Source organism: Phyllobates terribilis, unplaced genomic scaffold, assembly GCF_046119375.1.
Source record: "Phyllobates terribilis strain yellow unplaced genomic scaffold, ASM4611937v1 Scaffold_136__1_contigs__length_4911898, whole genome shotgun sequence".
NCBI classification, from domain to species: Eukaryota; Metazoa; Chordata; class Amphibia; order Anura; family Dendrobatidae; genus Phyllobates; species Phyllobates terribilis.
In genome coordinates, this window is record NW_027362896.1 from 4,841,768 (window position 1) to 4,856,203 (window position 14,436).

Sequence of the window (14,436 nt, forward strand, 5' to 3'; positions counted from 1 at the left end):
TGTGAATCAGACCTGAGATCTAACATGATAGAAGATTACAGTCCGGGGAAGACTGGAAACATTCATATAGACGGCCGGTGGAGATGTAGTCAGTGACTGACTCTGGCCAAATATGTTTCTACAGCCGTAGTAGACGATGAAGATTTCGTCCTCATCATAAAGTAGTTATTTCTCATGTCACGTGTAATGAATATCTCCTGCAGTATTGCTAATGCCGATTCCAGTGTTGGTAAATGAGACGAGAATTAGCTTTATGGAAGATGAGTCTATGAGAAACGTATTCACCTGCAGATTCTGAGGAAGAAACTGCTTGTTGTCTGTGGCCTAAAATATATAGGCTTTATTAGTAGATGTAAAGAAGAAAACTAGATACTGTAAAATAATAAATCTCCTCAAATGTTTCCCTTATTATCTCCAGTAATTGTATTATTACACAGGATTTTTATGACGTTACATCGGCTCATCTTCTTCTCATTCAGGTCTCTACAATATCGGATCCTCTCAGTGAAGATCTTCTATATAAGAGAACTTTCCTGATTTACCCATCAAAGATGGATATGGACAGAGACAAGATGACAGAGAGGATACTACACCTCACCCTAGAGATCCTCTTCCGGCTTACTGGAGAGGTGAGAGATTCTGATGACGTCACATTACATCATTCTTATCTATGGGAATAACAAATGGACAGAACTGGAGAGGTGAGGACTCTGGAAATGTCTGTAGTGAGATTTATTAATGTGTCTCTCCATAACCAGGATTACACAGTAGTGAAGAAGACCTCTAGTGAGCGCTGTCAGGACCCTGTGTCTGAGGGATGGAGAAGACCCCTGAGCCCAATCACGGGGCCTCCATCTCACCCCCTGATACATGAGAACATCAATGACCAGAAGATCCTAGAACTCGCCTACAAGATGATTGTGCTGCTGACTGGAGAGGTGACACTGCTGGGAATGCTGGGACATTATACAGTAACGCTATGAAGGGATTGGGGGATGACTGTATCATTGTATGTGTCAGGTTCCTATAAGATGTCAGGGTGTCGCTGTCTATTTTTCCATGGAGGAGTGGGAATATTTAGAAGGACACAAAGATCTGTACAAGGACGTCATGATGGAGGTTCCCCAGCCCCTCACATCTCCAGGTAATAGACAGGACTAAATACACACGGCCTATAATTATCTGTATGTAGAGAATGAATTCCGTCCCTGTATGTGTTTCCTCCAGATCTATCCAGTAAGAGGACAACACCAGAGAGATGTCCACGTCCTCTTCTTCCACAGGACTGTAAACAAGAAGATCCCAATATTCCTCAGGATTATCAGGTACATGGAGAGAAGGTGTCATGAGATTTCTCCCGTGATGTGTATACGGCTGTGAAGGTCTTGTGTTCGGTCTTGTTTTATCCACCAGAATTATATGGTTTATACTTTTGTAATGAGAATGGTGGAGATGGCAGGATTAGAGCTGATCATTAGTGATGAGCGAGTGTATTTGCTACTATTCGTACGGATAGTACGGTATTCGGGTTACTCGTTATTCTGCAAGTATTTGTGTACTCACCTCGCTATATTCGAATGTCCCACCCTGTAGTTTTGGCGCCTCCTTTGCAGCCACTAAACATGCTGGGCTTCTTAACCAATCACAGTAATGCCTCAGACATCTTGGTTGTGGCATTACTGTGATTGGCTGGCCGCCCAGCGTCATAGGGTCTATTTAAGCCCTGCCGCTGCCATTTTGTGCACATTGCGTCTGGAGCCTGCATTCGATAAGCATAGGGAGAGGTTGCTGAGCTGCTAGGGAGAGTGTTTAGGCCTCTTGATAAAACAAAAGCCCTTTTAAATGCTACCTGCAGTGTATACTAGTTCTGTGTTTAAAGGAGCCGCTCACTAGCTCCATAATACCACCAAAAAATAGCTCTTTTCAGAGCTGAAGACACACAACAAAGTCAGAGTACAAGGAGGGAGAGATTGTGTATTAGGTAGGGAGTGTAATAGGTAGTGTTCTTCCAGGGTCCATATAAAAACGGCTCTTGTCAGAGGCAAAGCAATATTTTTCCAGCACACACAGAAGTAGCATTTTGTGCTGCCTTTTTTTTTTTTTTTAGCACCGGTCTATTTTCCCTGCTGTTTTAGGGGTCAGTGCCTGCTTTCTGTCCATATTAGTCCACTTAAAAAAGCGTTTTGTGCCCTACACAAAGCAGTAGTCCAAACATTTCCTACTGCCTGCTACAAAGCACGCACCAGGCCATTTTAACCACTATTTTGGCTGTGACCGCTATCTTGGCTTGTGCCATCAACATCTGAAAATCTGTCAACAAAACCCAAAATGCCAAAAAAGCCTGTTGTTAAGGGGCGTGATGTTTTCAGTGGTGCGCGAGAAGGCACTCTGTGTGTGTCAGGTCAGAAGAAGATTGATGCATCCACTATGTTCCTGGAAAAATTTTCCGGTCTGGAACGTAAACGTGTGTGGAAGCCACAAGAGCGAGAGCAGATTCTTTCTTGGATAGAAGACAAGGCCTCTATGCATTTGTCAAGCAGCAACAAATTTGCCACGACCACACAGTCTACTGTGGATACACAGAAGGCTGGCCCATCCAATCCTGAAGCTGGTTCTCCTTCCTCCAGCCATTATCAGTCACAGGAGATATGACCCTAAGCTTGGCCACTCTGAGGATCTGTTTGGTACGTATCCTTTGGTTGGCTCTGGACTATCACCGTGCAGCATTGAAGCGGGACAAGAGGAGGTGGTGCGCGTTGATGCTCTAATATTTGAGGACCTATGGCTAGAAGAGAGCCACTTGGCGGAACATCATTTTTTGTCTCCAGAGGTGGAGGCTGATGATGAGACACAGTTGCTATCAAGTCAGCCTACAATGTCAACTGGGAAGGAGGATGAGGTGGTCGATGATGAGTCCACTGGTCCGACCTGGACCGTTGGCATGCATAGCCATGACAGCAACACATAGGAAGATGGATATGTAGCACCAACACAGGCACCAAGGGGTCGTGGTTTGCCCAGAGTGAGAACTGGGTCAACTGTTCCCAAGAGCACCCTCGCTGTGCGCCAAGTCAGGGCAAGGGGGCGTTCAGCTGTTGTGTGGAATTTTTTTTCTGAAAGTCCTTCTTCAGAGAAAAATATTGTAGTCTGTAGCATCTGCCATACCAAGTTGAGCAGAGGCCAGGGCAAAGGCAACCTACATACTCACCATCCAAGGCTCAAGTTCGATGCTTGAAAACCTTCTATTCAGGAGACATAAATACAAAACAAAAATCTAGGGTGGGAAGACATCACCAGGATATAGGAGTACTACTGGACTAAGGCACCTGAAGGAAAAGCCCCTCTAGAAACTGGCCACCCTCCGGGCACCCAGTCTTTTATACTCCAGAGAACGTACCTTCACCAGGTCACGTAGGATGTTCCTCCAAACTTCATCTACACTGAGGATTTTACTCTGCATTGAAGCTAAAACTTGTGCGTTCCACGTGAAATACCTGACCACTACACTTACTATGAATAAAATGGTTTGGTCCCTTCTCCCAAGGTCTCCGAATGCTCCATAGGCCCACCCGGCATAGGACAGAGTAGCCAGCCGTGGCCAGCCAATAGAAACTCCCATCCTGTTGTGCACCTCTGTATTAAAGGGACAATGAAGCAGGAAGTGCTTCATGCTTTCCAGCATGTTAGCACAAGCCTCACTGGGGCAGCGCCAAGTCAAGTCCCAGTACTTCTTGGGGATCCTGCTAGAATTTAACAAACTCAACCCAACCTCCAGATCCCAACTTGGACAGTCCTTGAGGACCAATGGACTCTGAAAATGAGAAAGCAAGACCCTCATATTGAGGAGTTTCCTCGGGAGGGACCTCACCTCCTACATTCCCAGACCCCACCGGTGGATCATTTTCAGAACCGGGGTAACAAGCCGGGAGATGCCCATGCTGTGTACGAAGATCCTTCAATCTTCCCCCTGTCTCCCATTCCTGTAAGAAAGGCTGAAATCATCCCTTGCAGGATAATACCCACAGAGGAGCCCTCTCCTTCCAGATTTTTGCCACTTTAAATTTCAAGAAGGTGTTCACTAGGAACTTCACGGGGCTCACCATATCCAACCACCCTAGTCTCCTCGTGCTGTAAGTGATCTCCCACTTGACTAGGTTCAGTCTATTCCCCCATAACATCTGGAAGAACAGACTGTAGACCCATGTCCAAAGAGGCTCTGGCAAGACACAGACGCTACCCAGGTAGATTAGCAAGGGGAGCAGGAAAGCTTTGCACAGGCCATCCCTTTCCCTCAGGGTCAAAGACCAACCCTTCCATTGGTCCACTTTTTGGGCGACACTTTTGATTCTGCCTTCACAGTTTTTCATGGGGTAATCACCCTGGCTGAATTCGGTGCCCAGGACTTTGGCGTGTTCTTGGGGTTTGGGGAGGGTGTCCGGAAAATCAGACCCGGGATCTCCGCCTCCCAGCCAGAGACTTTCACATTTATTCTGGTTGACCTTGGACCTGGACGCCTCTGAGTAGCGCGTCACTTCTGACATCACCACCATTGCCTCCTCTTGCGAAGAAACAAAGACTGCGACCTCGTCCGCGTAGGCCACTACCCTCAGGATATCCTCCGGCGACACCCTGCCTTTCCGCACCCCTGCCTACGATCCACAATCAATCCTTCTGAGAAAGGGATCAACTGCAAAGGCGTAAAGCAAAGGGTTAAGAGGACAGCCTTGACGGACACCAGATCCTACCCTGAAAGATTATCGAATCCACCCATTTACCAGAGGGAAAGTCTCAGCCCCAGCATACAAGGTCTTAAGCCAGTCCACAAACCCTCCAGGCAGACCATACCTGAAGAGTGAACCAGAGGTACTCATGGTTAACCCTATCAAAGGCTTTTGCCTGATCCATGGTCAGCAGAAACCCCTTCCAAAGGCCTGCCCTGCCTTGCTCCACGGCCTCTCGAACAACAGGAACAGCACTAAAAGTGCTATGGCCAGGAATGCAACAGTGCTGAGCCTTTGAAAGGAGCCAGGGTGAAAATTTCACCAGCCTGTTGAAAAGTATCTTAGCCAAAATCTTCCTGTCCACATTGAGAAGTGCTATGGGACGCCAATTCTCAATGCGTGACGGATCCTTACTCTTCGACAAAATGATCAAAGCTGACCTCCTTAATGATCTCGGCAGAGTGCCCGAGGAGAGACACTCATGAAACACCTGAGTCAAGAGGGGGACTAAAGAGTCCCTAAAGGTCCTAAAGAACTCGGATGTTAAGCCACCCAGACCTGGTGACGTTTTGGGTCTAAGCCCATCAATCGCCAGTCTCACTTCCTCTTCAACTTTGAGTACTGCACACACCTCGTGAGCGGTGATCAGGCTATTATCAGCATAACCATCCCGCTGCTGTGTCTCTTGAAACAATCACTGCATAATCTCAAAGAGGAAGCTTTGAGTGCCCAGCATGTTGGTATGGAGCCAGATTTCCCAATGGGTGTTACTACCCAGCCCACCCAATATTCTGAGGCAACAATGAGTGATGAGGAGGGAGAGGACTTGTTTTTCTGTGCTACCGGGGGGACCCATAATGCTACAGAGGGGACACCCAACCCAAGCTTCATGTCTGTCCAGGCTGGATGGGCTGGAAAGGAGGAGGTGGAGGAGGAGGAGGCGGCGGCGAGTCAGCGTGTGGAGAGGATGGGTACTTTTTCTACTGTTGGGGACACAGAACATTTGCCTTTTGCTGCTTGGCCCACATGGCACAGTTCATGTGTAAGTGTCTGTGGCAAGACTCTCGCGTGATACACATTTTATCCAACAACCTATGCTGCTTGGCCACCTTTCTCTATCCACGGTACAAGGAGAAATTTCCTTCTCTCCTTTTGGAGTCACCAAAGAGTTTTACAATGGAATGGTTTACGAGGGCCGTTGTAGATCAGTAGCTGAAAACATCACACTCAGACAATGCTGGTGGCAGAGGTACCGGCTCTTTTCAACGCCAAGGGATAATGGAGAGAAACACGAACACCAGCTCCAACGGAGGTGGGGGAAAAATGTGCACAAATTGGTCAATTTTAAGTAAGCCAACACAACAGCAAGGGCTATCTGTGCCTTTAACAATGCCAAGGAGGGATAAGTTGCAGAAGATGGTCTAGGGTTACTTAAGTGGCCATACGTGCGTCCTTTCTGACGCTGAAGTTCCCTTTAATTATTGGGTGTCTAAACTGAACACTTGGCCCGACCTCTCCTTATATGCCTTGGAGGTGCTGGCCTGCCCGGCTGCTAGTGTGGTGTCAGAGCGTGTTTTCAGTTCCGCTGGGGCAATCATCACTGATAGGCGTACATGCCTCTCCACGGAAAATGCAGACAGACTTACTCTGATTGATTAAATTCAACAAGGACTGGATATCTCCACAGTTTGTAATCCCTCCCGATGACAGCAAGCCAACCTAAATTCACCAAAAATGCAGATTCATGCTACTGCTGTTAACGTCACCCCCTTCCCATAAAAACCCATTTCCTTCCTTCGTCAACCATAACTCAGCCCATAGGGCTAATTTTTTTCAAACCCTATGCACATTGTGCAGTGGACAAACCAGGACAGTATTCCTACTCAATGCCTAACTACTATTTGTGATTTGAGGCCCTTGGGATGGTGGCTTCCTGCGTCAACCATGACTCAGCCCATAGGGCTAATTTTTACAAACGCTATGCACATTGTGCAGTGGATAAATCTGGAATATACAGTGGTCCTACCAAACTAATATTTGTCATTGGAGGCCCTTGTCACAGGTTGTGCCACATTGTGACTGAGATAGGGGATACATATTCAATAGAAATTTACACAGATTGTTGATGACCGACTGATGGCCCTCTGAAAACGTGAATTGAGGGCCACAACTACTACAGTACTCCATCATAGATAATGTTTAACAAGGGAGGCCCTTGTCAATGAATCTCCCTGCACCTATGACACAGCCCCCAGGAGTAATTTTTGGAAATACGATGCACATTCTGCACTGGTCCAAGTAGTTCTGTATCAAGAAGTCTTCTCTTCCTATATAATCTGGGGAATATTGACAATCAAAATCTCTGAGCCATTTGGAGAAGCTTCACCAACCCATCCTGGAGGGGGGGCACCATAAATACTTTGTCCATTGACTTGCACAAGTGATATATTTGAGCTCATCATCCAGTTGACTAGTGCAGCTTTATTTTTCCTGTTCAGAGAGTTCAGCCATACCTGAGGATCGCAGGCCGCACTCACTGCTACCTTCTAGTACTCCATGTCTCTTGGCCTTTTTCTCTGTAGTCTCTGCCCTTAAATGAGTTAAATAATAGAGTGAGGGCCCTACAGTATGAATAAGTGAGGGCACTCTCAAATGTACACAAGAGGGACCTCCAAAATCTCTAGAGGAGGGCACTTCAAAATGTTTGTTACAGGGCCACACGAGGGCTCTCACAAAACTCAGCTTTCCTGCCTACTGCAGGGCCTCTGAACATTTGAATTTAGGGCTGAAGTATCACATGGTGGTGGAGGAGGAGGGTCAAGCCCAACACCACAATGGGCACATTGTAAACTGCTAGTGAATATGTATTCCACTATCTTAGTGTCCATGATGTAGGGACCCCCCAAATGTCTAAGTAACAGCTGTCCCTCCAAAACGCATGTTACAGAGCCACCTGGGGCCTCAAAGATCAACATCTCTACTAGTACGTTCTAGCTGTGCTTGTAAAGTGCTGGGGAATAGCGAACTAAAAATCATGTATGACAGAGGGACCTACAAAATGTATAAGTCAGGGCCCTCCCAATTGTAAAAGGCAAAAAAAGCCAAAACAGTATGTGTGAACAAAGGCTAAAAGGGATATTTTTTTGGTTTCTCTGGTTTATTTAGCCTTATATACAAGTGATTGTGCAGGAAAAACTGTTTCTTAACCTTTTTGGCCTGTTAAATGCAATTTAGGTTAAGTTTGGTAGTTGTTCTTGTGTGTCTGTAAAAGTGGCGACAAACACTGCGACAAACTTATTCCCAGAAACCATATGTGAGTCAGAAATGCATGCAGGCACATTCTCCAGGCTCTTCCCATTCTGGTTCATCACTTTCCCATCCATTTCAGCCTTTTCCTCCGGCCCCGAGACCCCTTTGTGTAGGGTCAAGCAGAAAATTACTCGCATTTCCCATTGACTTACATTGTACTCGCTATTCGGAACGAATATGCGATTATTACAAAGTACTTGTTACGAGTATAGCGATTATGGTACTCGCTCATCACTACTGATCATACTGTAGATGTGACTTCTCCATCTGTCTGTGACTTTTACAATATTTGTTTCAGGGTGAAGATCTGACCCATATTAATACTATAGAGACATATGTGAGGGATGATGAGCGGTGTAAAGAGGAGATTCCTACATATGACTACCCAGGTGAGTAGTGACCACTAAATGCAGAGAAGTCACAGATTCTTCTGTCACTGGCTGTGGCTGGTTTACCGGTCATTTAGTCCAGCTGTATCACGATCGTGTATTCACCATTTTGCATCTATACCAAAACATTCTCCTCCACCAAAAACTGTTCAAATGACTTTGGACATTGAAACTCCTTTTCTATAGAACTTACAACCTGGAAGATCCACCTACCAACTGAAATTAGAAGATCCTGACTCTTACCTGCCCAGATCTGTAAACTATCAATCCAAATGACAGCATATGTAGAAAGTGCTGACAAGTTAGAAAATCACTTGAAGAAAAATATTATGATGGGCCTGTGAGAGAAAGCGGAGGGTAATGACGCTGTTGGCTTCTTAGAACCCTGATATCTTATTAGATGAATCTACCTTCTCTCCCTTATGTGCTGATGAATGTGCTCATATGGTCCCTACAAGACCAGGTCCAGTCTTTCTGGCCAAACTTCACTTTTATGATCAACAACATTAAATGTCCAGTGAGGCCAAGTGTGAATTTCTGTACAATAACAACAGAGTTTCCCTTTATCCTGACTTTTCAATTTCTTTTTAAACCAAATAACTTCAAATAGATAAACTACTCAAAAAACATTACACCTGTGCCATGATATATCTCTAAGCTGTGCGTGGCTGATGGCTGTAATATACATTTATTTACGCCTCCAGGAGATATGTTGGCATGGCTCGAGTCCTGGTTTCATGGATTCACTCCACGTCATAAATTATATTATCGATCCTAAAGAATTTAGATACAATTTATCCTGAAATGGGAAGCATTAATACTTTCTCTACTCTTCTGGTCAGGACTCATAGTAGCTCCAACGGTCCACTATAGATAAGTGCAACTCTGCTTTAGTGTTGGAGTTCCCCCCCTCCTCAAACATACATTCTTCTTGGGGATGTAACGTGTTTTTTTAGTCTGGCTTTTTTTTTTATAAAGGTTCATTCTGTATGATAGTGTGATTGTGGTGGGATTGGCCTTCCTCACTTAACTCTGTAATTCCCTGGTAGTCTTTCAAAAAAGGTCTCTATTGTCTCTTCCAAATGCCCGCGTTCTAAATTTGACACCTCAGCTCTGCACTATTATAAAAAGTTCTCATTAAATGTATATTTCTTCTTGAAACTCATTTGATAGAAAATATTGGCCTTTGCTATAGTTTAAATTGCCAGGAGCTACAAAGAAGCATACTCTAATTATCCATTATTCACCATTAGTTTTTTTTTTATTTTTATTTCATTAGATGTGTTATTGTCTATAGTCATAGTTTTGCCCATCACCCTTTAACCCCTCTACATGGATCTGTACTTAAACAAAGACCCCTAGGCTTGGACTACAGTGTTGCCTGCTGTTCTGTGGTGTGAGATGACAAGAAGAATAGTCAGGTTACCGGATCAAAACCACGAGGACAGAGAAAATACAAAATCAGAAGACACAATAGTAGTCAGTAAACGGGCTGGGATCACAAGAAGAAACTAAGAAGAAAATACACAACAGTGGAGCTGAACACAGAAGACAAGGCTATATCTGGCAGCCTCCGGCATTATGCGTGAGCTTTAGTAGGGTGTGGTGCTTTCCATTTAAGTTAAGTAGGGATCATATTTGACTTTGGAACAGCGGATTTTGCTGGATTGGTTTATGGAAGCCATACTGCTTTTCAAGAGTTTTTGAGCCACTAATGATGTGGAAACTCTGTTTTTCCATTGACAGATGATGGACCTGAGTGGAGGCTTGCTTTTTGTGAGAGGAGTAGAAATTTTTATTGGTATTATTTTTGCATATTTCATATTTGGGAGGCAGAATGAACAAGCAGTTGAACACCAAGCTCTACTGGTTCATGCTATGAGGTTTTCTATTAGACTGTGGACTGTCATTGTCTTGGTGAATAATTCAATATTTTTACATAACTTGCCATTTGTACCAACAGTTTAAGTAGAAATGTTCAAAAATATAAATTTCAAGAATATTTTATTCAAATATAATATTTTTTTTTACTTCGCAGATGTCTGTACCAAGAGATCAGAGAGACAGCTGACATCTTCAATTTTCAAATCAGATGAGCTTGAGATCTCACAGGATACAATGGAAGGGAATGCTGTTACTCCAAATTTACCATCATCCCTTCACAGCAAAGATGTGTCATCAGATCCTTTGAAACAGATCCTGTCTTCTGATTCATTACCGACCAATAAGGAAAATCAAAGTCACACAATAAGCATTAAAAAACTAACTTCTCCTAAAGCTAAGAAACCATTTTCACGGTCAGAATATGGAAATAGTTTTCCCCTCAAAAAGTTTTTTATTAAACATGAAAAAATTCACACAGCAAAAAATAGATTTTCTTGTTTCAAATGTATGAAATGTTTTAACAATAAAGCAAGTCTTCTTAGTCACCAAAGAACTCACACAGGGGAGAAGCCTTTTTCATGTTCAGAATGTGAGAAATGTTTTACAAGGAAATCAAATCTTGTTAACCACCAGAGAACTCACACAGGAGAGAAGCCATTTTCTTGTTCAGAATGTGGAAAATGTTTTACAGATTATTCAAGTTTTATCAGACATCAGAGAATTCACACAGGGGAGAAGCCTTTTTCATGTTCAGAATGTGGGAAATGTTTTAACCGGAAAGCGCATCTTGATAGACATCAGAGAACTCACACAGGAAAGATGCCTTTTTCATGTTTAGAATGTGGGAAATGTTTTAACCAGAAAACAGATTTTGTTACACATCAGAGAACTCACACAGGGGAAAAGCCTTTTTCCTGTTCAGAATGTGGGAAATGTTTTACAGGGAAATCAAATCTTGTTAAGCACCAGAGAACTCACACAGGAGAGAAGCCTTTTTCCTGTTCAGAATGTGTGAAATGTTTTAACCGGAAAGCACATCTTGATAGTCATCAGAGAAGTCACAGAGGGGAGAAGCCTTTTTTACATCCTTAATGTGGAAAATGTTTTACTTGAAAAGACAGACTTTTAGCAAGAAAAAAATCTTGCTAATAAATGAGTGCGTCCTATAGACTGGAGGTAGCTTCCTGTGACCGAGAACAATGAGACAGTGTCCTTCCTGATCAGTGAAAGAACTGCCTCTCTCCTCCAGCCCCACACTTATCTGATTGGTGCAGAAGAGGAGAGGAAGGTACTGGGACCTTTACAGAGGCTGCACGTCCTCACTGAGCAGCTGAAGAACCTAGCTCAAGGACCTTTCAGATTATGTAACACTGTTTGACATATTTTTAACAGTTATCAGGTTCCGCTATGAACTGAGCCATTTCTTAATGAGTTTGACCTCCTGAATTCAAATTGGACAATTGAGTTTTCTTTTTACTGCTACATATAATTAATGATAAAAGTTTTAGTACTTTGAAACATTATTATTTTTGTAAATATACAGATGCAGAAAATTTTGTTATGCCAAATTTCTGATATTTCTGTCTAAACCCTATTGCGAGTTTTAAACAGTTACTTAAATTGTACTACAAAATTAGTCCTCATTCAGTGACAACTGTTTTTTGCTTGTTTCTTGTACTCCTGTATCGGATCATCTCTTAAAATTATGCAACAGTAATCTACAAGCATTGATGGATTTCATTTTCCTTGATATCTTTTCTCCATAGCTGCAATATTTTGGTTGCATCTCTCACCATCCTCGTCTCTTACTACTCAACAGTTTGGTGAAAGAACAGTCTAAAATTTAAGAAATTAATCATTAAGGACATGTTACGGCCAAGATCCTTATATGTTTTGAGGAGAAATGACACCAACTCTTCATAGTTACTGTATATGCTCTTGAGTTTCCCAAAACGTTAGTTACCACAAATGCAAATGTAGACCATACAGCCTTTTCCTTGCCCTGCAACAAATGAAGAAACTCCTCATCTTGAAAAAGCTTACGAATCTGAAATCCAATAAAGACTTCTTCTTTTGTATTTGCTTCACTTAACCTTGGAAAGTTATCAATCTGATGCAGGAATGCTTTTATATTTTTATCCATAGCCTTTACAAAGTTCTTCACTAGGCCCAACTTGATAAGATTTTGTTACCACCATTACCTAGGTGGGTCCTCAACTTCTGGATGCAGGACAGTTTACTCCCTTTCTGAAGTGAATGTTAGAGAGGCCAGTCCCTTTTTTTTGTAGCAATATTCTCTTGCACGACTATCCCACTTACACGGAAAGCAGAAATACTTTCGTGCAACAACCCTGACGACATATGTGAACAAGCAGATGTAGGAGCTCCTGCCAAGCATCTAGCTATTTATCCAATATAGGACCTGACGACCATCCTGAAAATCGTCATACATCTACCAGTTAACTTTCTGAGTGTGGAGGTACTTTGCTCCAGGGGAACAAAATCACCAGGAAAAGCCATATAAAGACTGTGGGAGAAGCAGGCTCTCGGCTCCAAGATGCCACCAAGGTTGTTACTCTGGAGACAGATTGAGCAGGGGAGACGAGGAGGAGGGAAGTGGTGGACAGGCTGTAGCAATTTGCCTGCACAGAAACACAGGTCTCAGCATGTGACAGTGGCCTTCTTATAGCAGCTACCCACACCTGTGCATGGGCTCCAAGTGGAGGATTAGGGTGTGCAGGAGATGGGAGAGGCAGCCGCATTGAAGGGGATGAAAAGACCACAAAATTATATGTGGCACAATACTCACTGCCTAATCTGCACCAATGGGACATACAGGTACCTGAGTAACCTACTTTAAAAGACATTTTCATTGCAGTGGTACATTGTAAATTCTCTCCATCTGCTTTCAATGTACGTTTTGGGGGTCTTAAAGAGGAGATAGCAGGTATACGACACAAACTGCAGAAAATAGAGCAGGGGCAGTGGAAGGCAGAGTCAGCGCCATTGAGGATCAGATAGCTGATACAAGCAAGGAGAACAGGCTTGCAGAACAGTAAATATCAGCACAGCAGGCAGAAACAGATGATCTTGAAAATAGGTCAAGGCTCAATGATATACCACTTATTGGTGTGCCTGAAACAATAGAAGGCTCCTTTCCTACTGAATTCTTTCAAAACTGGCTGAAATTAATAATCAGACTTGAAACCTTAACCCTCCTATAAGCTGTACAACGAGCTCATAGGGTGCTCATCTTCCTCCTGGGCTTCCACAAAGACCTGTGCTGGCTAAAGTTTTACACTACCAGGACAGAGATATTATCCTGCAACAGGCAAGGGATCACCCAGATGTAACAATCAATGGGTCCAAAATCTAGATCTTTCCAGATTATTCTATAGAAGTGCAGAAACAAAGAGACAGATTAATTGATATAAAAAAATGAGAGATCTGTACGTTCCATATTCAATTATTATATTTAATAAACTTTTCTGAATTGACGTCTTCAATAAACCAGCAGCACAGGAATTATCCACAAATTTCTCCAGATCCTGATATTCATCGGTTTTGACAAACCCATGGATCCGCAGCAGCTGAACATTAAACTAAAAACGCCAAAGAAAAGAATACGGATCAGGTTAGCACAATCTGATACAAATAATCTTAAATGTTTGTTGGGTAAGACCCTATTTGCGCTACTTTCTCCCTAGTGTTTTATCTTTGATACAGCAGCAGTACATTGGAATCGTCTCCCGGTCTGGCAATTGTCAAAAGAGAGAGCCTGGCTGCAGAGGGAATTATCTATATATCTGCATCATGGAATACTTTTACAATCGATTTATCATCAAGGGAATGGCTCATGTTACAAACTATTAGACAAACTATTAACATTATGTTAACATGTTTACATAAAAGAGAACACAATTGTGCGAAACTACAACTGAAAAAGTTCTATCTTTAGCTAAGGACTGTGAAGACCTGGGGTCTTCCGTTGGCATAATACTACTCAGACAACACAGTGTGAGGGTAAAGCAGTATGGCAATATTTTATTGAACCAAAAACGGAGCAGTCCCAGCAAATACTCAAGACGGTACAACATTACACAGTCTCGTCCTTCCGCTGACCCGCCAGGGAT

At 43.2% G+C, this 14,436-nt stretch overlaps 1 protein-coding gene across 1 annotated transcript; it reads left to right on the top strand.

Annotated features, from left to right (window-relative positions):
• Positions 1–1,032: 1,032 nt before the first annotated feature.
• LOC141204958 (uncharacterized) lies at positions 1,033–12,994 on the top strand. Its single transcript, XM_073663992.1, has 4 exons — positions 1,033–1,144; positions 1,228–1,325; positions 8,329–8,419; positions 10,458–12,994. Exons 1-4 carry the CDS (start codon positions 1,060–1,062, stop codon positions 11,393–11,395), a joined length of 1,212 nt encoding a protein of 403 aa, XP_073520093.1. The 5' UTR covers positions 1,033–1,059; the 3' UTR covers positions 11,396–12,994.
• Positions 12,995–14,436: the final 1,442 nt, after the last annotated feature.